Source organism: Anastrepha obliqua, chromosome 4, assembly GCF_027943255.1.
Source record: "Anastrepha obliqua isolate idAnaObli1 chromosome 4, idAnaObli1_1.0, whole genome shotgun sequence".
In the NCBI taxonomy this organism is placed as follows: Eukaryota; Metazoa; Arthropoda; class Insecta; order Diptera; family Tephritidae; genus Anastrepha; species Anastrepha obliqua.
Window position 1 is genome coordinate 94,518,758 of NC_072895.1, and position 25,136 is coordinate 94,543,893.

Sequence of the window (25,136 nt, forward strand, 5' to 3'; positions counted from 1 at the left end):
GATCAATACCATCCAATTCTGACCATAAAAAATCGTTAATCATCTCTCAATAGCGATAGATAACACCTGTTATTGGAAAACCCTTTATAATGCTTATTCGGGGCTTGACATTGAGTGCTATGAATTCGTACTGTGTATAATTTCCAATTTAGAGCCTAATACTATACTGCGGCATTTTGTGTATTTTTCAGTATCCCACTAATGATACTTTTCAAAATCATGCACTGCCGGTTCTTGTGAGAGTAAGTGACGATTCTCAGTCTAAGTATCGATTCTGCCCAGTACTACAAGTAACAGTATCGCAAATACACACATATATATCAATATTCTCTACAAAAAACTAATAAACTACCGCTAGTTTATCGCTCAATATTTATTGGTATTTGTTAGCGCACTCACCTCTCACTGGTCAGTGAAGATGTCATCGATAGTGACATAAGCCCGTTATTGTTGCCGCTACTGTTAAATTTGTTGCTGTCATCGATGCTGCTAATACCGTTTAGTATACTACTGCTGGTATTGTTGTTGCTGCTGCTATTGTTATGGTGACTGGCGTATCCCGCTCTCACACTGTCGCCGATTTCGTTCTCATCACCTGCCAAACCCGCGTATTTGTCACGATTTATCGAACGCTTAGTTCTGCAAATATTCAATCATTAATTATTTTTTGTTTTGGTTTTCTACTATACAAAAAAAAAAAAAAAAAAAAAATAATGGTGAAATATAGAAAAAATAAAATTAACAAAGAAGCTAGTTGACAAAATGAAGAAATTAGTTGGCAAAATAATATGTAGTTTTTGCTTTTTTCCAACAAATTTCACAATTTTTTCCTTCAAATTTCACTACCGCATTTGACATATAGTAAATTCCCCATATCGAATGAAATTTCAACGCTTACTTGAGACAGGGTGCTCGGTATTTTGTGCGCGCCTCCAGTCGCTCTTTGGCCAAGTTTTGTTCGGTTTTTGCCGTTTGTTTGATGGAAGCCTGCAATGCCTTTTCCTTGCACCACTCCACATGCCGGTCGTAGGCTTTCGGGCCGAAGCAGCGTTCACAGTGTGGACACTGTTCGGCCGGCGGTGGCTGTATGCGTTTGGCGAGTGAACGCTCGGACGAGCGCATACGATCGCGTGTAAAGTTGCCGGCACCGGGCAGCGATGTGGTCGACGAGGTTGACACGTTCATTTGACTGTTGGCGTTGTGGGCGGGAACGGCGCTGGTGGCGGCGGCTGAGGGTGTGACGCTATGTGATTGATTGTGTGCAGTGGTAGCGGTTGCCAATTTGCGCATTGAGGCGCGTGCGGTACTGCGCGCCAGCTCCTCACCGCCGTTCGACTTTTTGCGCGTCAATATGGGTGAAGCAATGTGCTGGAGAAGCAGTAGAAGCAATGTGTTTTTTTTTGCTATTTGAGAAATTCAAACTATTTCAAATCTACACTCACCTGCAACGGCTTAGGTGACTGTCCGCGCGGCTCTTGCTTCGTTGTCGGCAATCCGAAGTTCTTCGGCAACGGATAGCTAGCCAATTCGGTGCCTTCGCGTCGCTGTCGTGATGAATCAAAAACATTACGCTTTTTGGTCGCCATTTTCTCGCAAATGCCCACATGCTTCTGCAGCGTAACCGGATTGAAGGTACGGCGGCAGATGGGGCAAGGCACCAATTGAGTTGGTGCATCCGGATATGGATCTGCTGTGTTCGCAATTGTGCTGCTGTTATCTGTTGTTTTTATTGGGAGTTGTTCGGTGGATAGTGAAGAAGAGAGATAAAAGAGAAGAAAAAACAGAGGAGAAATAAAATTATTCGGTTTGTTTTATTTTTAAATCTTTTTTTAAGCGTTGATGTGTACAATAGACAAAATAATAATAACAATTTGTTACAGATGTTTTTGTTTTTTATATTTATTTTGTTACTCTAATGACATTAGCCAGCTGAATAATGAAAAAAGTGTAGAAAATGGGGAAAGTATTATTTAATATTTTTCATTTCAATGTTTTCAAAATTGAAGCTACCGTATCGGAGCGTAAGATGCATGCAATTATGGCTTGAAATTTTTAATTAAGTTGGGGCATGAAGAAAGGGAGAAAACGCAAACGCACACATATCTACATACATATATACACATACGCACATACTATATATAGTACCAACGTTATGCGCTCGACTATTTTAAAATTTCAACTCTAAAATTAATTATTTTAACGACAAAGCGCTAGTAAACATTTTATACGTTTGCGTCAAGCATTGACTCTTGGTTTTGTGCTTGGCATCTTGCAATGCAAGGCGACAAATTCGTCTCCACTCAGCACTTTTGCTTTGTTAAACAATGAACTTCTTTGTCTATTTTTAAACTTAAACAAATTTGCGTGCAGCGGATGCGTAGTCAAGAATGCGTGGCCCAGTAAGAAATTTATTCAACACCTACAGTAAAGGGGAACAATTAAATATATTTGTTTTTTGTAATGAATTCTAAAACAAAAAGGGGATACAGTGAGTGTCACTGAATATCGTACAGCTATTTGTTAGTTCTATTTTGTTCCTGTATTAAAACTCTCATGAAAATAGTTGGGTGGTTGGTTAAAGTGGTGATTCATCCAGAATCCAACTAGCGCTTCTGCGCCATTTTATTGCCACATCCTCGTTACCAATTTGTTTAACTGTTTTTTACAGCAAGACTATAACCAGTCTGTGTGGTTTAAGGGGGTGGTAGGGTTTAGCGCTAAAAAAAATACACTTTTTTTTAATTTTTTACAGAAGTATGGCTTAAGATACTTTAATAAAATCAGTTGCATGTTATTGTACATCTTTTCAATAAGTTTTTAAAAAATATTAATAATAAAATATTGACAAATAAGCCCATGACAGAGTTTTTTTGGAGATAATATATGTTTTTCGAGAGGTGCTCTGCGGTGCCAATCGGCATTCGTCGTAGAATCATCTGAAACTAAAAAAGTCGAATTTTTCAGTTAAAGTATGACGTAATGCTATGACGTAATCGTAAAAAATTTCGATTTTGTGACCCTACCCCCCCTTAAGAACCTTATTGGGTTGTTGACATCTAAGCCAGATAATTGCTCGAGATCCTCGAAAAGCGGTTTGCGCAGGGTTAACATTCTGTCCTTCCATATGGCAGGGCATTTACAGAGGAAATGGAAGTTTGTTTCCTTTTTCTCCGGTTGTTTACAACTATGACAGTGCGTGTTGTGAGGGATGCCCATTGTGGCTGCTTGTTCTCCGATAGACCAAAAGCTAGTTATGACGGCCGTTAGTCTACAGGCGTCCCGTCGTTTCATGTTTATCAATGTCGACGATTGCTTGAGTTTGTAAGTGGGCCATAACCTTCTGCTAATTTTGCATTTCGTCTGGTCTCTCCACCTACAATCCGTGATTCGGAGGTATTTTAGGGAAATTGTCTTCTTATCTGCACCCAGGGGTGTGAATACCGATTCTGCAAGAGTGTTACTTATAGCAGATCCTCCTCTTGCCAGTTCATCTGCTTTTTCGTTACCTTCAATGTGCCGATGTCCTGGGACCCAGATTAAGGTTACTTTAGGGTTTTCACTCAAGGTGGTAAGACTATTCCAACTTTGTTCCACCACTTTAGAGGTTGTTGTAGCCGAACCCAGTGCCTGGATTGCAGCTTGGCTATCCGAGAGAAAAGCGATATTACCCTTAAAAGAGAAATCTGCGATTAGTAGCCTACAGGCTTCCCCAATTGCCAGTACTTCCGCCTGGAAGACACTGCTGGTATTAGGGAGACGCACAGATTTTTCAATTCCAAGTCTATGACAATATATACCAGCTCCAACACCACAATCCATTTTACTGCCATCTGTATAGACTGTGGTGTCGAAGTTGTTTAGTGGGAATCCGTTATTCCATTCCTCCTTAGATGGAAAGAGTGTGGCAAAATTCCTATTGAATGTTACCGTCGGGACGATGTAGTCAGTCCTCTTCGAGGTTAACGAAGAGTTTGTCGCAATAATAGACTGCAAAGCCATCCATTTTTTCTGTCCAGCGACCCGCTTCATTTACCCTAAACGCACTCATGGTTGCGGTCTTCTTTATATGTAAGTCTATTGGAATAACGTTTGTCGGTGCATTGAGAGCCTCCCTAGGACATGATCTGGTTGCACCAATCGTTATTGAACAGGCTGATCTTTGTATTCTGCCGAGTAATTCGGTATTGTAATCTCTCCCTAGAACTTTCCACCAAACTACCGAACCATACGATAAAATAGGCCGTATAACCGCCTTATACAACCATACTTGGGTGAAAGACCCCATCTTCTTCCTAGTATACGTTTACAGGCATATAAAGCAATTTCTGCTTTCCTTACCCGTTCTTCGACGTTTAATGTCCAGCTAAGTTTGGATTCCAGAATTACCTCTAAGTATTTTGCACTGAGTGAAAGTGAAAGAGTTTGTCCGTTAATATTTGGTAGTGTAAAAATTGGTACCTTGTTTCTGGTGGTAAAAAGCATAAGTTCTGTTTTACGCGGGTTTAAACATAAGCCACATCCTGTGGCCGAAGAATTAAGCTCGCATAACGCCCTTTGTATAATCCTACTGATCGTATTGGGTCACAGTCCTGACACCATTAGTACCACATTATCAGCGTACGCCACCGCTTTTACTCCACCTCTATTAAGTTTTATTAAAATTTTTCTAATCACACGTTACCAAAGAAGTGGAGATAATACTCCCCCCTGTAGAGTGCCCCTGCGGACCTTCTTGGTTATGTTGGTTTCTAGCATAGAGATGACCCAGTTACTAATGCAATTGTCCACCTCTAAGTCTATCAACGAAAATAGTACAAAACATAGCCGACTTTCTAAAAAAAATTACAAAAAAAAAAAAAATTTTGACTCTAAAATTGTTATCAGATTTCTCATTAATGTTTATGCCAATCCAATTTTAGTATAATTTGGCGTAAGTTAGAAGTGAAGTGGATACTGGATACTGAAAATCGTGTTGAAATTTTTAGAATTTTGAGCAATTATGTAGATTTTTTTAAAAGTTAGTGACCTTAAAAAATCAGAATTTCAAGAATTTTAATAAGTTTCTTTTTAAGATTTTTGTTAGCTCAATTTTAGTTTAATCAGATGCAAGTTGGCCTCCACGTTCTCAGCAGGTCAAACAAAGTTTCTGCTCAACGCCCGTTTGCCTGAAAGGAGATGTGACTATCGTCCAATCGTCAACTCATTCGCCTATAATGGAACCTTCTGAATTTCATCTGGGATAGCATGGAAGTAGTAGAGCTGTCAAGTTATCGCCCATAGTATGGATAAAGGGTGTTATTTAGTGATATCTCGATGGTGTTGTGCCCATCGGTGCTATCGCCCCAGATTTGTTTAGTTTATTCATAATTATTCACATTAATTTTTGAATGATGAATCGTTTCTTTTTTGGAAGGAATGCACTACATTAAAATGTGAAAATATTGTGGCTTTAAAATATCTTATTTCTTATTTGCTTAAATTTTTTTTTTCAAGGTGACGCTGCCGATCTTGGCAAGGAAATTTTTTGAATACCCCCATCTTCAGTTCAGCCTGAAGGAATTTTCAGCAAGGAATTTTGATCATAGTTTATACTTCAACTATCGAAAACCATCGACAGGTTGACGGCTGTTGTAAGTGGTTCGAAAAAATGAACTGATTTAATGAAACCCTATTTAGAGGGATATGTTTCCTCCAGATGCTAAGGGGGCGTCCATAAATTACGTGAGATGTTTAAGGGGGGGAGGGGGTCGAGTCAAATCTCATCTAATCTTACGTTGGAGAGAGGGGGCGGTCTCGGCAAATATCACGCAATTTTTTTTCTGATTAAAACAAAAAAAAATTATACTATTTTGGTCCATTATCCAGATTGTACATGCTTAAGATTTAATCTTAAGCGTAATCGTAGTATGATTAAGATCATTCACTAATTCGTTCGAAAGAAAATAATTTCATTCATACTTCGACGTTATACATTACTACTGTCAAACCACCATATTTGTTTTATACCAAATAGCTCAATTTAATCTGAATTTACTGTACAGTGTAGCCCGTCGTTTGTTTTCGCGCCACTATCAGCCGAACGCGCGACTCGATGAACAAGAGCGTACGAGCTGAGTGGCAGCGACACATGGATCTGCGTATGATTCATCACGACCGTTTTCTGCCACCTCTATACCCTATCACTCAGGTTGATGGACGTTTGACAATTCCGGACTTTAAAGAGCATGACGCAAAGTCATTCGCTCCATTTCGAATACGCCTACCGATTCAACCGCTGAATGCCTTCATCAGCACGCCTTATGATCTCTATTGCCCAAGTATACGTGATAATTTAGAGAAAAGATGCTGCAGTACATGCGGTATTTACTTCGCATCTATCACAAAAGCTGCAGAGCACAGGCGGACAGCTCACATTGCACCAGCTAAGCAAGCGCGTATGTTCCGCAAAGTGCGACCCTCACGGATTGTCACAAGACGTGCTAATGAGTTACTGTGCGCAAGCGTCAACGGCTTAGAGTGGCTAGATCAGAACGAAGTTGAAGGAGCAGATGATTTTACTGAAAATCATATGGACATGTTGGTCCCAATAGTCTCTCTTGAAACAGCGCATGATTCTCCATGGACTGAATTAGAGTAGATATTCTTTTTTTAATCGCAGTAGTTACGATTTAAGTCTTCTATTGTTAAATTTTTATTACACTTATAACTATCAGCAATATTGATTACTAGTCTTAACTAGTCGTAAATAAAAGCACGAAGCAATTTTTTTTTCTTTTTACAATAACAATCCAACGCGTTTACATAAGAAATCCACATTTTGAAAAATCTCACGTGAGATTGGGGGATGGGGGAGGGGGTTGAATAAAATCTCACGACACCTCACCAGGGGGGAGGGAGGGTCAGAAAATTAAAAAAAACACCTCACGTAATTTATGGACGCCCCCTAACGAAGTGTACTACTGTTTGTCATATATGTAGGCTCCAACGTGTGCAGAAAGATTTGGTGCGTTATGTTTTGCGTTTTTTAAATTTCACTGATTCAATTCCATCCTATTAAAGTCGGTGCTTGCTCATAAATCTAAAATCCCTAGATATTAGAAGGACTATTCTCTCCATTACTTTCCTTTTCGATTTAATAAATGGGGTTATTGACTCCCCATTGGTGCTCGAGAAAGTCAATTTCAATATTTCTCAGCGAAGTTTACGGAATCATAATTTTTTCTGGTTAGGGATGGTAAGAACTAATTATGTTTCCTATTCTCCAATTTCTAGAACTTTGGGAGATTTTAATTAGTTTTCAAATCATACTGGCCTGGATTTTTCTTCCACAAAGAACCACTTCAAATTGGTACTAAATGAATTGCTGAACTAAATTCTTAGTATTATCTAATAATTTTCCTCTGTTTACTTTGATTAACACATTTCTGTAACATTAATCTGTTTTCATAGTCTGTAAGATATATTGTATTTTTGCGACTATTAATTGAATAAATAAATAAATAGGCAATTTTATCTTTGATTAATAGCATAGAAAGTCCGTCATTCACCTATTCACGTATAAATCAAGTTGGGTCTGATTGTGCACTGCTTCTTGTCGCAAGTGAAATTAATAGTTTCGGATGCCCATTCTCACTGTGACTTATGGCTCATAGGATCTTTCCAAACACTTACTGCAGGCAATTCATTTCCCCGTATGTATCCGCCTGTCAATTTGTGTAAATTTCTTGCTGGAACCACTGATATTTTAAATATTTAAAAAGTGGCCACCGAAGTGAGTTTTCTTCAATTCTATTATACTCAAATAGCCAGTCAAGCGTGGATAAAATAAAAATAAAATAAAAATAGTTGAAGCCAAATTTATGGTAGAGCATAGGTAGGTAAGTAGGTTTGGCAGCCGCATCGCACATAGGGACAACGATGCCACTTAGACCACGGAATGGGTAAGTTGTGAGCTGCGGGGGCTGGGCTACATTTCCCTCTCCATATTGAACCATCCTGAGCTTTTGACAAAGCGTAAAAGGTTGTTGATACCTAAAGTGTATAAATTATCTATATTCGTTAAGAAGTAGGATTTTAAAAATCGGTTTCTGCTTCTGGCTAGAGCCGGGCATGTGCAAAAAAGGTGTTGAATTGTTTCCAATTCCTCCTCATTTCTGCAGCTACGACAGAAATCATGTGTGTAAACCCCTAATCTCCTTGCATGATTTCCTATGAGACAATGTCCTGTGAGGGCCCCTACTAAGGTCCCGATTTGAAGTCTACTCAGTTTTATAATACTCTTGGACAGACGTAAATTTAGCCTTGGCCATGTTTGCCTAGCAATTTCTCTGATTTGCAGAATTGATTAGTGCGTCCTTGATGAGAAGCTTACAAGTTGCGAGAGGTATCTCCATAAAATTACTTATGTCTGACATACAGGTACCTTCTCTTGCAAGTTGGTCTGCCCTACAGTTCCCTGTTATATCTCTGTGGCCTGGGACCCAGCATAAGAGCATACATACTTATTTATATGTATATGTGGGTGATTCTCCGCGTGGCGCAGAATTCCATGCCCCAGGCGTTTTTAAAAAAATAAATAGTATTTACAGTAATGAATCCAACGTGAAAAAGTAATTTCTGCGTTTACAAACAAAAATCAGTAGTTATATACAGGGTTGGCCATATTAAACTGACCCATTGAGTAACCCTATAACTTTTTACTGTAATTTGAAATCTAAGGTTTACGTCAACAAGCCAAAGACACTAGGCGCACTTAAGGCCAATATCCGACGGGAAATAGCCGCCATATCGGCCGAGACGCTGACCAAAACTATGGAAAACGCCGAAAAACGGGCACATTACGCTATACGAGCTAAGGGCGACCACTTGCGCGATATCATATTCAAAAAGTGATGTAAACGAATCTCCTTGAACTAAATTAAATGTTTTTCACAATGAAACACAAAAAAATGTTTCTTTTTCCATATTTTTTTAATAATCACATGGGTCAGTTTAATATGGCCAACCCTGTATATGAAAAAAAAATAGAATTTTCTTCAAAAGTGCAGTTTAAGGTGCCAAAACGTCGCGGTGAAGCCTGTCCCCAGCATCACTTATAAAATAAAAACCAAGATTTTTGTGAAGTATAATAATCAGTATAACTGTTATTGACATTTTGGTATTATACATAGGTAGTAGAATTGAGAAATATAAATAAATATAAATATTAAACAAAAAAATATTTAATGCTTTTTTGGATGATATTTCATGTCCTCAGTTTTTTGCGTCACGGTGAAGCGTATCAGTAAAATTGGATTATTTACATAAAAATAAGATGTGAAATTAGTTTTACCCTAGTAAAAGCAACATCTAACTTTGCTAACTTGATCCACTAAGGCAGAAATTAATCTCATGATTGAATTGTTTAGTTTTTATACATTGGAAGTAACAAACTTCTATTGGGGATACCAGAATCGTCACTGAGAAGCCTCCATATATTTTGCAATAAAATTAATAATTATTTATTATCAATCTTAAATAATGTGTAGTACTATTAGTCTAGTGAATATGAATGAAATGCCCTCAACATGAAAACAATTGAGAATCGCCGACAATTCGTTTAAAAAATCAGTATTACATGTGCGTCACGGTGAAGCCTTTCTGTATTAAACCGTGTGCTTTCTTCCTAATAGTTACACGTGCAAGTTTAGTGAATTTGTTTAAACAAATAAATACAAAAAAAGTTATTAAAGGAATCAAAGCTAAGGTAAGTTTCTAATAAATTACCGCATAAATTTCCGTAAACAAAATAACCGTTGAATTCACAGACGAATTAAAATTTTCCTTTTTATTGTATAATTCCTAACTATTGAATAATCATTATTTAAACAAATTATAAAAATACTAGCAAACTCGGCCCGCTTCGCTGGGCACACTAAAATAGAATAGATATGGTTTAGAACAGAAAAGATATGGTTTTCATATTATTTATTTCTTTATTCTTTATTCAAGCGCTTTGGCATAAACAATATTTGTTTTTCTATTTGTTTTTGAGTAAATATATAATGTTGTTGGCTTCCCAACACGTGAACAGCCAACGTATAGTTGACCATGGGTGAATACTGGTTCTTCTAAATTCATCCCGCATATTTCTAAAGTTTGTCCTTGTGATTTATTGATAGTTATTGCAAATGCTAAACGAATGAGGGGAGTTGCAAACGCTTGAATTCAAATGGCAATTTTTCGTGCTCTTCTTTTGGATCCTTTCACAATTTCTTTGGTTTTTTCATTTTTTTTTACCATTTTTTTCCCTCATGGTGTATCGTAGCTTATCGCATATGAACCGAAAAAATAAACCCACAAAACATAATTTCATTTGAACATTCGGATTTCACATTAAATTCTCAAATTTCGTAAGAAATTATTCACTGTTCCAAAATCCACTCCAAAAAAATTCACAAAAAATGTTTACACTTTGCACTTACGTCTTCTCCTTATGGCGTCCAAATCAGAAAGAAATATTGACACATTGTAACTCACACTGTCAATTTGATAGTTCAGTTCCGCCCCAAGCGTTTAAAAAGTAAACGACATTATGGCTGGTTCAAAAGAACGTGTTGCAGGTGTTCCGAATTACAACCAAACTTTACGAAACCCATTTTCAATACTTACTTAGCAATGTGTGTAAGTTTGGTTTAAATCGGTGCAAAGACACGGCGGGTCCACGTTTTGGCATATATTTCGAGACCCTAGTCATCAATAGGTATGAAAAATACTCTGTACTAAAGCATTCACCAACAGCTTCCATTTGCTACCCATATTGTACAAACACATCCTAGGGTTACCCGGGTCCACGTTTTGGCCTATTTCTCGAGACCCTGGTATCCGATTCTTAGAATTTTAAAACACAAACCTTCTCCACATGTGTTTCTTTAATGTGGCAAAGTTTGGTTAAAATCGGTTGAGCCATTCTCCGTAAAGTTCATCACAACGCGAAAAACGGCTGAATTTTTATATATATCTATATATAGATGTCCAAACTTTTAAACTGATTTATTCTAATTTGCCGATGAATTCAATACTTGGAGCTATTGGAAGCGCTATTTGCTTATAATGATTTATGATCAAAGAATGATTTAAAGAAAAATATTTCCCTTACAAAATCCCTCTAATGTTTCTTGTAAAGGGTGGTTAAACTTCAAGGGCCGATGTTCAATGTGAACCACCCCTAAACGTCAAGTTTTTTTCTGCATTTCATTTGACATTTTTTAATTTCAGACTAACTCAATTTGAATAATAAGTTATTAAGGCTTATTAGGAAAACGGCGTTCAAATCAAAATGCATATCGCGCACTTCGGGATTTCAGTGATGAGGCACATTTTCACCTCAGTGGATTCGCCAATAAGCAGAATTGCCGCATTTGGGCGAATGATAATCCAAGAGTGATTACCGAAAAACCAATGCACACACAAAGAGTGACTGTTTGGTGCGGTTTATGGGCCGGCGGCATCATTGGGCCGTATTTTTTTCAAAATGAATGAAATGAATAGTGTTCGCTATCGTGAGACGATAACGAGCTTTTTATGACCCGAATTGGAAGATATGGATGTGGACGATATGTGGTTTCAAGAGGACGGTGCCACTTGTCACACGAAAAATTTGATGACCGAATAATCTCATGTCGCGGCGATGTCGATTGACCGCCAATATCATGTGATTTGACACCGTTGGACTTCTTTCTTTGGGGTTATTTGAAAGAAAAGGTGTACGTCGACAAGCCAGCAACAATTCAAGAGCTAAAGGATGAGATAATGCGGCATAGAACCTCAATTATGCTTCAGCGTCATCGAAAATTTGGACTATCGGATGGAGGTGTGCTGCCGAGGCCGCGGCGGCTATTTGGCCGATATTTTGTTCCATACGTAATTGAGCCATACCAATATTATCGTAATAAAGAAAAATGACAATAATTTTCTAAAAAAATTGTACTTTATTCACAATCAACACCGGCCCTTGCAACTTAACCACCCTTTAGAATCGATTGACATTCATAGTTTTGAAAAAAAGTGTAATTTTTCATAATTTGTGTAAACAGTTACTGTTAAACAATTGAAAATTGAAAAATACAATATAAGGGTAAGTCTTATTTAATTCTCCTTCAAGTCCAACAGCTTACTTTGGTAAAGAATGGACGGCCAATAGCTACGAATATAGTACACACCAGCGTTTACAATTAATTTGTTTAAAAATGTAAAATTTTAAAAAATTACATTTTGTCCGGGCAACAATGCATATTGCATTCTTGACCCGTAACCTTGAAGATTACGTTTTGATTTTTATTTAATTGCAAACAAAACCCAAAAATAATAAGAACCGAATTTTGCGCCACGCGGAGTATCACCCATGTACAAAAAATAAATCAAAAATCAATACTGGAATTTCATTTTCAATATTTTGCTTCTTTCTCTACAAAAATATGAAGGCAGTTTTTAACTTTATCGCTTAAGTCAATTGTTTTTTGTTTTTTATGGAATTGGCATATTTTTCCTAATGGGTTGCTACGTCGTAGACATTACGCTGCATGCGCCATGATACATAAATTTCTTTCAACACGATTATAGCGATGAGAAATTCCCGGAAATATGCGAAGATTTAATTAGAGATTTGTGTAGATGACTCATTTAACTATTCGATATTTATAAACTTTAGTATATGTACAGATTTATATGCGTACATTAGGGTGGGTCAATTTCTAGGCAACGATTTTTCTCAACATCGTTCCTTGCAGATTCGGATTCTACATTGAATTCCAAAAAAAAAATCCACTAAAGGATAGCGCTAAAGTCAATTTTTGAAAGGAGCTGTCTTTAATTGATACGAAAATTGGGTGGGGGTTATGGCAATGTAGATGGAAAGTGAAAAAATGCACCTTCTGTTGAAAGTAAAAAGGAACTAAAACCAAAGTAATTGTAAATACTTTGTTAATTAAAAAAAAAAAAGAAAAAATAATGAAAAAATATCTTTTTTAAATAATATCTTTGATTTACATACAAAAAAAAAAAATACAGACTGTCACTTTTCCACATAAAATATTAAAAAAAAATACATATAATTTACTTTGGAGCGCCATCAACTGGTTAAAAAAAATTAATAACAAAAAATGTCTGATTAATTTGGTTATTTGGCATGATTTCTGAAACTCAAATGTTTTCGCGTATTCGATTTTAAAGCTTAATTAAAAAAATATATTTTTTGTTTGCTTTTACGTTCACTTTTTATAAATCTTAGTCCAAGGGTCGGGTTTTTTCTGTTTTTAGTTAAAGGGTGTGTCTATTAATTATTATTATAATTATTGGGTTGCTGCATACTGCGACCAAGAGCGATCTATGGACTGTGCCAAGCCTGCTGAGATACTCCATATTTTATGGCTTTTTTTAATTTTAGCACGTTCTGTGGTTTATTGCCCCTTAATTTATATGAATGCACGGCAATATCATTAAGGTGGTGAAGGCTTTTTCTGCCTAGGGCAGTACATTCACAAAGAATGTGTTCTGAATATTTTGTTCAGTGTCAATTTCCCAGAAACGACAGGTGATGGTCTCCGACCAATTTAGTTTAAGTTATATATGAGACTGCACTGGCCTGTAGAAACCAGTTAAAGTCTTAAGCCTACTCTGCTAAGTAGCTTATCAGAAATTCCTGTGTGAGGAATTGTTTCGCTTGTCATTGACCGATAGAATTTTGTCAGTGTTCAACGATTTTCTTCTCCTTCCACTTACTGAGAAATTCGTTAATGTAGTTTTTTAAGTTCACAGAAAGGCTCAGGACCAATTAGAGGCATTTTTGCGTATTTTTTAGCAAAATGGCCAGCCATTTCATTTCCTTCATATCCCTCAAGTCCGGGAACCCAACCTAATAATACTGTGTTGGGAACTTCAACATCTTAAGAAGGTTCAGGTTAATATATTAGAAGCCATCAATAAAATTTGTAGCAAAATGGTTACTTGATAATTTTTTTTATTTTCATTTTTAATTTTAGTTTTTCCTACATCTACAATAAATTTTTTGTAGAAAAATTATTTGTGGATAGACTTATCAGGTAAAAAGGAAACGATTTCCTATTTCCTCTGTGAATGCCCTACCATATGGAAGGAGAGAATGTGAACCGTAGGTAAACCACTGTTCGAGAGTCTCGAACAACTGTCTGGCTTAGACGTCAACAACCCAATAAGGTTCTTTAACTACACAGACTGGATATAGTCTTGCTGTAAATAACTGTTAAACAAGTTGGTTACGGGGATGTGGCGACAAAATGGTGCGAAAACGCTAGGGGGATTCTGAATGAATCACTACTTCACTCAATCAATCAATCAGACTTATCAGGTAGTCAAACATCGAAAACATTCGAAATATTCAAAACATCGTTTCCAAACACTACCTCTTTAATATATATATAATTGGCGCGTACACCCTTTTTGGGTGTTTGGCCGAGCTCCTCCTCCTATTTGTGGTGTGCGTCTTGATATTGTTCTACAAATGGAGGGACCTATAGTTTCAAGCCGACTCCGAACGGTAGATATTTTTATGAGGAGCTCTTTCATGGCAGAAATACACTCGGAGGTTTGCCATTGCCTGCCGAGTCACGCACCAACCCATTCGGCTACGGCGGCCGTCCTCTTTAATAACTGGCCTAATTTAATCAATCGAAAAAGGTCGGGTAAACATTTTTTTGCGAGCGGGAGACCCTCTATGTTCTTTTTTCTTTAGTCTGCTTATGCGATTCGTCTGTGGTAGATGTGCTCCCAGGCCTCTTGGAAAATATCTGTGAAAACGTGACTTTATTACTCTGCAAAAACTCCTATAGATAAACATAGTTCCCATTCGAACTGCAATCATTTCTATCTGATTTGTAAACTAAAATAAAATGAATAAGAATTAGAAAACTAGTTATAATCATCAAGGTGGCACAAAATTAATCGCTCTATCGGAAGATTTATAATTTTTGTAAATGACGTCGTACGTACCTAAATCACATTTGACACTTATGAACTATAAGTAGACAGCTGTAGTTTACAAACAGGCAGGAAATGAAGCGCGTGAAGGTCAAAATAAAGATTTTCATCGTTCAAAATATTTGTATTTAGTAAAAAAGTTATTCAAAAACAAAATTGGATGACTAATTTTGCCCACCTTGCGCATATTTGCCTTGGTATGTACTCAAAAGTACTAAGCACCGTCTGCGAGTTTGGTCAATAACTATGGTGAAAAATAAAACCGTGAGGGGAACTTCGTCTGCCACGGCACGAGAGTATTCGCCAGCCGAATTTCGCACGATCGTTTCACATGTAATCAAGCGCTCGTCCAATCAGTCGTTGTTCAATAGCAACGAAGCAACATGAACGAATACTGTATTGATTTTTTTTGTTTTCATATATCACTAACACATTCTTAGTTTTTTCGTAAACAAACCTATTCGTAGCTCCTGCCAGGGCTGATAGATACCCAGTTTGTTCGTTAGGTATGGTGAAGAAAAAAATGTTTGAGTGGAACTTTGGATTCTATGTCATTTGTTTTGTGTTTCACAAAATTTAGCTTCAGCTTAGTGAAACACAAAACGAATGACGTCAGCATATCTGTCAAATTCACTGAGAGCCAGCTACCGGTCTGATTTGGCCACACCATAAAACTCTTTTCACCATGGCAATAACTCACATTATCAATTTCATTCTAATTCTCTTTCTCTTCTTATTCCCATTAATGAGCATTAATGGAAGCCTCGGAGACCTCCAAAGCGACCATTGCTTACCAAGCTTGTAAAATTGGTTTGGCAATAATCGTAATTTGTCTTATAAACCAGCTTGGATGCTAAAGAACCATTGCATTATTAAATTTTTAGGGCATTTTCCCCAAACGCTCAACTTCTGTTCTTATTGTAGGAGCATAACCCCATTCCCCATATCGGGGAATGCTGCTGATGTGACAGTCGTTGGCCGGATATAAATCCGGGTCGTTCCGGTTACGTAGAACTGACTGCCGTGGGAATGTACGCTCAACATCTTCCGATATTTACGTAACTCTCTTCTATGAAACGTTCAACACATACCTCATAAACCTCTTCCGGCGCGGCTTATCTATACTAATATTATAAAGAGGAAAACTTTGTTTGTTTGTTTGTTTGGTTGTAATGAATAGGCTCAAAAACTACTGGACCGATTTTAAAAATTCTTTCACCATTCGAAAGCTACATTATCCACGAGTAACATGGATTATATTTTATTTTGGATAGGGCTCGAGATATAGGTCAAAACGTGGACCCGGGTAACCTTCGGATGTGTATGTACAATATGGGTATCAAATGGAAGCTGTTGGTGAATGCTTTAGTTCAGAGTATTTTTCATACCGCTCTGTGACTAGGGTCTCGAGATAGAGACCAAAACGTGGACCCTAGAATGTGTTTGTACAATATGGATATCAAATTGAAGCTGTTGGTGAATGCTTTAGTACAGAGTATTTTTCATGCCGTTCCGTGACTGGAGTCTCGAGATATAGGTCAAAACGTGGACCCGGGTAACCTTTGGTTGTGTATGTAGAATATGGATATCAAATGAAAGCTGTTTATAAGTGCTTTAATACGTGGTAATTTTCATACCTATTGATGACTAGGATCTGGAAATATATGCCAAAACGTGGACCCACCCTGTCTTTGCACCGAATTAAACCAAACTTACACACATTGTTAAGTAAGTAATGAAAATGGGTTTCGTAAGTTTGGTTGTTGATTTGAAATTTAAAAACAATCTTCTTTTTTCCTGATTTTCAATTTATATTTTATATTTACTCAAAAACAAATAGAAAAACAAAAAATATTGTTTATGCCAAAGCGCTTGAATAAAGAATAAAGAAATAAATAATATGAAAACCATATATTTTCTGTTCTAAACCATATCTATTCTATTTTAGTGTGCCCAGCGAAGGGGGCCGGGTTTGCTAGTGCAGTAATAAAAGTAGAATTCGATCTACACCGCAAAATCTGAAGCAATCGCTTTTGACCTAAAAGCACACAGCTCTTCACCAGGAAAGCATAAAATTTGCACGAACTCTCTTTCCTCAATTAAAGTCAACGAGAACGTACGCAATCGAAGTACGAGTATCTCAAAAATGCGTGACTTATTAATAACCCACGAAAGCAGGCTGAAGACAATGATAGTTAGTGCCTAGGGCACAAGTTTATCTATGTATAGAATTAATTTTATAAATAAACTATCAATAATAATAATAATAATAATAATAATCTCTTTGTTCCCTCTTTACAAACGGCTTTCCATCCTCCCTAAACTAAATGTGGAGAGAAAAGGTGTTTCTTTACTTAAAAGTACGTTGTAGTATATTTTTAAGTCCCTTAGCCTCAGTCATCGTTTTTGATACTTCATTCAGCCCATCATCATCAACATATCTAGCAAGTTCGTGTCAACAACTTTAGTTTACAAAGTAGAAAGCTATTTCCACAACAATAATAAAATCAAAACATAAATACCATATCTGTGCCAAAACGTGCCAAGCTTCTCCGCTTCGAGCCGAATCGAAAAACAGGTGTGGCGGCGTGTTTTATAACACCTTTGACTACATTGTACGCTTTGTTTTCTTTCTTTTTTTGGTATTTTCCCGTCATTTTAACAATATCTGCACGTTCATCTTTCAATTCGGTACGCGAATTTGCATTGAAGTATTTGTGAGCATAGCGCAAAAAAATCGTCCACTTAATACATATCAATGAAGGAAACAAAGCAAAAAAGATACATAAACAACAATAACACAGAAAAAATTTCGAAAATCATGCCAATACTTTGTAGGCAATTTGTTTTGAAAGTACTTATGCTGGTACTCCAGACAAGTTGCCAAATATGGGTAACACGCGCTGATGCGCAAGGTGGGTAAGAAGCAGTTTTTGCCTTAGTGAATGAGAAAATAAAAAACGTAAAAGCGGCATCAGATCTGAATTTGATTGGCAATAGTGCATACTAAAGCTTTATTATAGAGCTGGAAGATATTTAGCTGCTACTTGAAAAAAACTTAATAAGTAATAAGTTTTCTTAAATGACTTTCGAGCGAAGGATTAAATAAAAACTGAGTTAACCCCATTCTGCGCGTCAGTCTCGCCCTCGGTTGCTTTGGATGTGAGGTACTTAGAAAAAGTAAGGTGAATTTATTTGTCAAACTTCGCGGGATTAAAATTTCGCTCTAGTTATTTTTTTCATGAGTTGGCAGCACTGTTAATAACATCTGGGCCAACTTTAATGTGAATGTCATTATCAGTAATATATTTACGCTTGTGTTTACCAAACGACCAAGAGTGCATTTTTCGATTTTTACAATGTCTGATTTGATTGAGCAGAGAAGTGCCATCAAATTTTGTTTGCGGAATGAAATTTCGGCTGCGGAAACGTTTAGCATGTTGCAGAAGGCATTTGGTGATTCGACCATGTCGCAGAAAAATGTTTATAAGTGGTACAAAGACTTCAAAGAGGGTCGAGAACGTGTTGATGACTTGCAACGCTCCGGACGACCATCGACGTCAACAGATGACCAACACGTCAATAAAGTGAAGGAGTTAGTGCTCAAAAATCGTCGGTTGACTGTTAAAGACCTTACTGATATGATCAGAATATCAGAAGGATCTGTGAAAACCGGTGCATTTTGAAAGACCATTTGGGCCTACGAAAAGTCAAATCTCGTTTGGTACCGAAAACTCTGAATTTCTTGGAAAAAAGTCGTCGCGTTGATGTGTGTGAAACAATGCTTTCAGACTATCAGGACAAGCTCAAATGCATCATTACGGGAGATGAGACTTGGATTTATGCTTACGACCCTGAAACAACCGACCAATCAAGCGAATATCGTGCTAAAGGCGAGGCCAGACCGAAAAGAGCACGTCAAACTCGTCAAATAAAGGTCACGATGACAGTTTTTTTCGATTTTCGTGGTGTGATGCCCTATGAATTCCTTCCACCTGGCCAAACTGTTAATAAGGAATATTATTTGAGCGTTATGCGTCGTTTACGTGAAGCAATTCGTCTAAAAAGACCAGAATTATGGGCCAACAACTCTTGGTTTTTGCATCACGATAATGCACCGTCTCACACCGCACTCGTTCTTCGTGACCATTTCGCCAAAAATTCCACGCATATCGTTCCGCAACCACCGCATTCGCCTGATTTGGCTATTCCCAAAACTCAAGAGACCACTCCAGGGAACGCGTTTCGAGTCGATTGAGGAGATAAAAGCTGAATCGAAGAAGGTGATGGCTATACCGGAAATGGACTATTTGGCATGTTTCGGGGATTGGAAAAATCGTTGGCATAAGTGCATTTCATCGAGAGGGGATTATTTTGAAGGGGATGAAATTGATTTACAAGAATAAATAAAGATTTTTCATTTTACAACCAAATTCACCTTACTTTTTGCCCACAATGTTAAGATGCGAATATTTAGCTCTCTAGCATATTTTGAGGTTATACATCTTCAAGCAAATCAGACTCTTTTATATTTTATAAAAACCGCGCGGCATCACACGGCATGAACTTTAGAAGTTCTTTGGACTGCTCTTTGCACCTTCTCATGTTTGTTCCTACCTACACAACTCTAGTGGATGTATCATTTTTATCCGAAGCCTTGGCATTGAGCAACAAACTAGTTTTTGAAGAAAGAGCAAATATTCAACTTTGTTTTAAGCTGGGTAAAATGGCATACGAGCAAAAAGCTTATGGTGGTGATTGCCTCGTTCCACTAATTTTGAGTGATTTAAGCGATATGAAACGTTGACATTTAATGTGAGGTCATAAAAAGCAGCCGAAATCTTCATTGCGTGTGATGAATTTGGGCCAAAAGGTTATGCTTTGCTATATTTCGCTTTATGAAAGCTGACGCCATGTCGTTGTGTTCGCCTAGAATGTTGTGAAAATAGAAAAGTTAGGTTTTATTACACGAGAATGGCCCCCACTCATCGTTTCTGACCACAAATGTCTATCAACCACTCCCCGTGTTCGCCTGTTTAAGCTCCGCGTGGGCGCGTTTCTACATTTCTTAAGCTCTGTTTAGAAAATTACTTTTTTTGAAGTATCGAAAGCGGGGAAGACATGCAAAGGTTGTTGTTGTAGCAGCATAAACATTCCCCATATTTACATACGGGGAATGCTGCTGGAGTGACAGTCCTTGGCCGGATATAAATCCGGGTCGTTTCGGTAACGTAGAACCGACTGTCGTGGGAACGAGACATGCAAAGGTCGATGACCGCCATTATGAACAAAATTTCCAAAAACGAGTTAGATTAGATTAGATTTGTGGGGGATTGGACTAGTTCAAGCACTCATAGTTAGTGCCGGATAGATTTCAGTAGAAAGAATAGAGAGATAGGTAAGATAAAATGTGGGTGGTAAGATGGAAAAACTAGTATGAGGTCACTCTTCCACAAATCTCTTGGATTCATTGATGAATACTCAGTATCGCAATATCACAACCCAATATCCTAAGTCTGTTTCTGGAAAACGCCGGACAGCTACCGGGAAAATGCTCTGCAGTGTCGTCATCCTCAAGACAGGATGGGAAATATGATAGGTTTATATCGATCTGTTGACGACCCCCATGGCAGCCATATGCTGACTGCAGGCGTTGAGCTCTGGTGTGATTACACCCATCAGTACTCTCAGACGCTTTCTGCTGAGTTTTAGGAGAAAGGTCGCTATTTTCCTGTTTGGTTCTTTCACAAAGCACTTGGCTACTCTGCACGAGCTCCACCTAGACCAACGGCCTCTATGGGTAGACCTCAAGAAGTCATCAAACCACAGTTAAATCGATGCAGAATTGACACCTAGAAAGGTGCCTTACAGAGCCTTCATTAGCCAGTTTATCATCTAACTCGTTTCCTGTAATACCACAATGTCTAGGCACCCAAATAAGACTAATTTTGTGTTGTGTTTTGCAACACTGTTCAGTTTTGTCTTACATTCACCGACTAATTTCGAAGAGCAGCGTGGGTTAGCAAGGGCTTGGGTTAGCTGCAGCTTGACTGTGAGTACAAATTCCAATACTGCTACTCCGCCACTTTTTCTCAATTAGCCAGTATGCCACGTTCACAACGGCATAGACATCCGTAAATAAGTTACGTGCTTAAGTCGTTTGATAAGCTTCTTGAGCGTACAAAGTCAGTATAATGAGTCCGAAGGGAACTATTTGGAATAAAAAAAACTAATTTGCCAAAACTCTTTTTATTGATCTTAAATTTGCACCAGTTCGGGAACTTTTGGAACAGACTTTGCATCTACTTTTTCGTTGAAAATTTTAGAACAAAAAATGGGTGCATACTTTTACGAAAGCGAACCAGTTTTTCCTATTTGGTTCTGTTATTATTTTGTTCGTTTTTTATTTGTATATTTTTCTTCATCCATTCTTGCGCTTCACTACCTGTTAATTGAGAACAAAAATAAACACTATGAAGTTTTCGCTGTCGCAATATCAACAACAAACGTCAAGCAGAAGCACCTTGGCAGCCGTCACGGCTTCTAAGAAGTTTGTGCAAACTCCCCAAGTGAGTGCGCAACAAGACAAAGTGAAGTGATATTAATTACGCGCATATGAAAAAAAACGTAGCGGTAAAAGCGGAAAGCAGCCAAAGAAATGTAGAAAAAGCAACAACAATTATATTTAAAGAAATGCTTCTAATGCTTTGTGCAACAGTACTCAGCTATATTTAGCACCAACGACCTGACCCAATGTGCGCTTGTACTCGTACGAACTGGACCGGACACCACCTCCAGCGCCACCGCCAATCGAATGGCTTTCGGTTGCAATGCGCTACCAGCGATACTTTTCAAGTGAACCGCTAATTGTGGGTACTTCCATATGTATGTCTGTATATCTGTCATATTGCCATAGCACTGCCATAGACATGGACATGGGCAAGTGCTCCGTGCATTGCTTGTTTGCAGTTAACCGGCACACAATTCCGCATAACTTCGCATTCAAACTGTGACTGGTTGTGCGGAACATAAAATGTATGCTTGCGAAATGTCAAAAGTACTCGTCCATTAAAACTCGCACAGAATCTGCGGTGGCAGTGTCAAGTGGCCGTAATGGCAGGGCCATAATGCGCTGGTATGACAGGCTTACATACACAAATACAAACGTATGTGAGTATGTAAATGAAAAGAGATTTCTGCAGAATGGAAAAAATTGGTCAAATGGGTTATAAAAATGTTATGGGATTATGCAAAGATACGCTTGAATTGTTTCCCTATTTTTTGAGGGCATGTAAAATAACTGTATCGTGGAATCAATAAAAACAAATGTTGCAAAGCAATGAAGAAATACTAAATCAACAAAAAAAAAAACATTAATATCTTAAAAGACTCTAACTCGCGACTTGCGACTATATCTTAAAACTACGATTCTCAACAGGCTTATGAAACATTTGACACTTTTGTAGTTAGGCTTAGGCGGCCGTCGTAGCCGAATGGGTTGTGGCGTGACTATCATTCGGAATTCACAGGGAGAACGTAGGTTCGAATTGCGGTGAAACACCAAAATGAAGAAAAACATTTTTCTAATAGCGGTCGCCTCTCGGCAGGCAATGGCAAATCTCCGAGAGTATTTTTGCCACGAAAAAGTTCCTCATAAAAAATATCTGCCGTTCGGAGTCGGCTTGAAACTGGCCAAACACCCAAAAAGGGGTTTACGCGCCAATATATATTGTGTATATATAGGGTGATCAATCATGAGGTGCTTTTTTCAATAGTTAAAAAAAAACAAAAATGTAAATTATGTTCAAAACCTTTATTTACCATTGGAAAGGACATTCTTTGACATTTACTTTTTTAATATGACTTCATTCAAATGTTGGCCGCAATTACGCTTAAGGTGGTCCATTCTGAAGGTCCAATTTTCAATCATTCGACTGGTATGTCGTGAATAACACGCGTAATGTTGGCTTCCAGAGCTTCAATCGTAGCTGGTTTATCAGCATAGACCTTGGACTTCACGAATCCCCAAAGAAAAAAGTCCAAAGGTGTGATATCAAAAGATCTTGGTGGCCAACTCACAGGTCCTAAACGTGAAATCAGCTGCTCTCCGAAATGACTTCTCAATAAAGTCATTGTTTCACGAGCTGTATGGCACAGAACGCTGATTTTCATAATACAGTTGAACAATTTGTAGACGTTGTTGCGGTGTGAGTCTTTCCATGATGAAATGCCAAACGCTGTTCAACAAATTCACGATGACAGTTTGCTACAACTCGCGCGCGATCTGTAAAAAAAACGCAAATGAAAAAAACTCCTCTTAATTGATCACCCATTATATAGTTAGGCTTATCTTTTATGATACCCTTTTGAGCGACCTCATTTCGGTAGAAGGAGAGCAGGCTGAGGTTAATGGTAATCGCTCTCGCCTTCTCACATGATGCCTACCCTTTCACGTGTACGAGTATAAAGCGTCGAAAGAAATATTAATTGATCTTACCCCCTTATTGAGGGAAAACTGTAAAGCTGATGAGCTAGCCAGATACTGCCCTTCAATTGCTCAGTGATAAAAGTACCATTGGAATACCTTTGGCCACGAGTAAATTAATAGTAAAAAACAACATTATCCAAGAGGTCAATAAGTCATGGGAAGACGAAGATACATGCGTAACAGCCAGGCTACTATGGCCGCAAATTAACAAGAAAAGAACAAAGGAATTGCTTAGCCTCACAAGAGAAGATATCTCGAAGGCCACTGGCTATTTGGAAGGCATTCCTTGAGACTAGGAGTATTCTCCCATGAATATTGTAGAAGCTGCAGAGATGAAGAAGAGGAAGAAACAGTAGATCACTTCCTTTGCAATTGTCCAGCCTTAGCTAAAATCAGAGCAGGTTGTCTAGGTAAACACTTTTTCAATTCTCTTACAGAACTATCTGGCGCGGGGATTAGACCAATCCTTCGCTTCATAAGAGCCTCAAAATGGTTTCACGAAAGCAAATAAACAAGGTTCCCGTGTCGCACAGTAGTATCTCAACGGACCTGTGAGGTCTAAGTGAGTTGGTCATATGGACCGACTGCCACCGCAACCTAACCTAACCTACCCCCTTTCTCATTTAGCTCTTTAACTCCACCACCTCTTCTTTCAAAATAAAAAGTCGTTAGTTGGTGATTGAACCGGCTTGAATGGTTTATTACCGGCAGAGGCTTCGGATAAAATTTATACATCTGCTAGGGTTGTGAATATTTAAAAAAAAAATTTTTTTTATTTTAAAGGTACATGTCTTGGGTTTTAAAAAATTGTTTTGACTTTGAAAAAAATTAACACCCGCGACCTTGAAATGGCGCTGAAGACGTCCACCTCCAAACGAAACAGGTCTCCATTTTGGTCACGGTTTTTCCACCTGGGTAATCAGAAAGCAAAAATTAGATATGCGTTGTCTTCAGAGTTACCCTGGTTAAGTTTTCCCGTGACAGATTTTTTTTTTAATTTTTTTTCAAAAGTTATGCAACAATTTGCAAAAAAAATTTTTTTTGCTCATTTTTTGAACTTTAAAAGGTTATAAAAATGGAATGAAAAAAAATTTCAAAAATCGTACACGGGGAAACTTAGCGGTAAGTTTTCCGAACCTTTTAAGACCAAAACCATTGAAATCGGAGTATAACTACTATGAAAAGTGTGACCAAAATGCTTAAAAAACACGATTTTCGGGGAAACGCGTTTAAAGATAAAGTTTATGATAAAAACGGCCGGAGGAGGGTACACTTCGGTGCCCAGAAAAATGTGAAAAAATGCGATTTTCAAAAAATCCTTTCTGTGGCGTATTCTCGCATACACATACAACAAAATTATGCAAAAAAAAAAATCGATTTTTTTTTCGCTGGAGACCAGAAGACACCAGACACAAGCCACGACCTTCGAGATGTTCTTTCTTGAGGGGCTAAGCAATTCTCCTCATCTTCTCTTATCTATTTGGGGCCAAATTAGCTGGTTGTAACATAAGTATTTTCTTCTCTCCATGATCTGGTGGCCTTCTGAAGAATATTATTTTTTATCCTCAATTTACAAGTTGCCATATGAATTCCAGTATTGCCTGTGATTTCAAGCACTGGAGCATCGGTTCGCAATTGGTTGGAAATTGGATGTAAA

At 37.9% G+C, this 25,136-nt stretch overlaps 1 protein-coding gene across 8 annotated transcripts in view; it reads right to left on the minus strand.

Moving 5' to 3' along the window:
• The window catches only part of LOC129244938 (homeobox protein 5), a 177,053-nt gene that overhangs the window by 15,491 nt on the left and 136,426 nt on the right, over nt 1-25,136 (minus strand). For all 8 annotated transcript variants that reach the window (XM_054882860.1, XM_054882857.1, XM_054882855.1 and 5 more), the window contains 3 exons: nt 1,443-1,717; nt 899-1,368; nt 400-639 (listed from right to left, as the gene is read on the minus strand). In XM_054882860.1, coding sequence (XP_054738835.1) covers nt 400-639; nt 899-1,368; nt 1,443-1,717 — 985 coding nt within the window. The remainder of the gene's footprint in view (nt 1-399; nt 640-898; nt 1,369-1,442; nt 1,718-25,136) is intronic.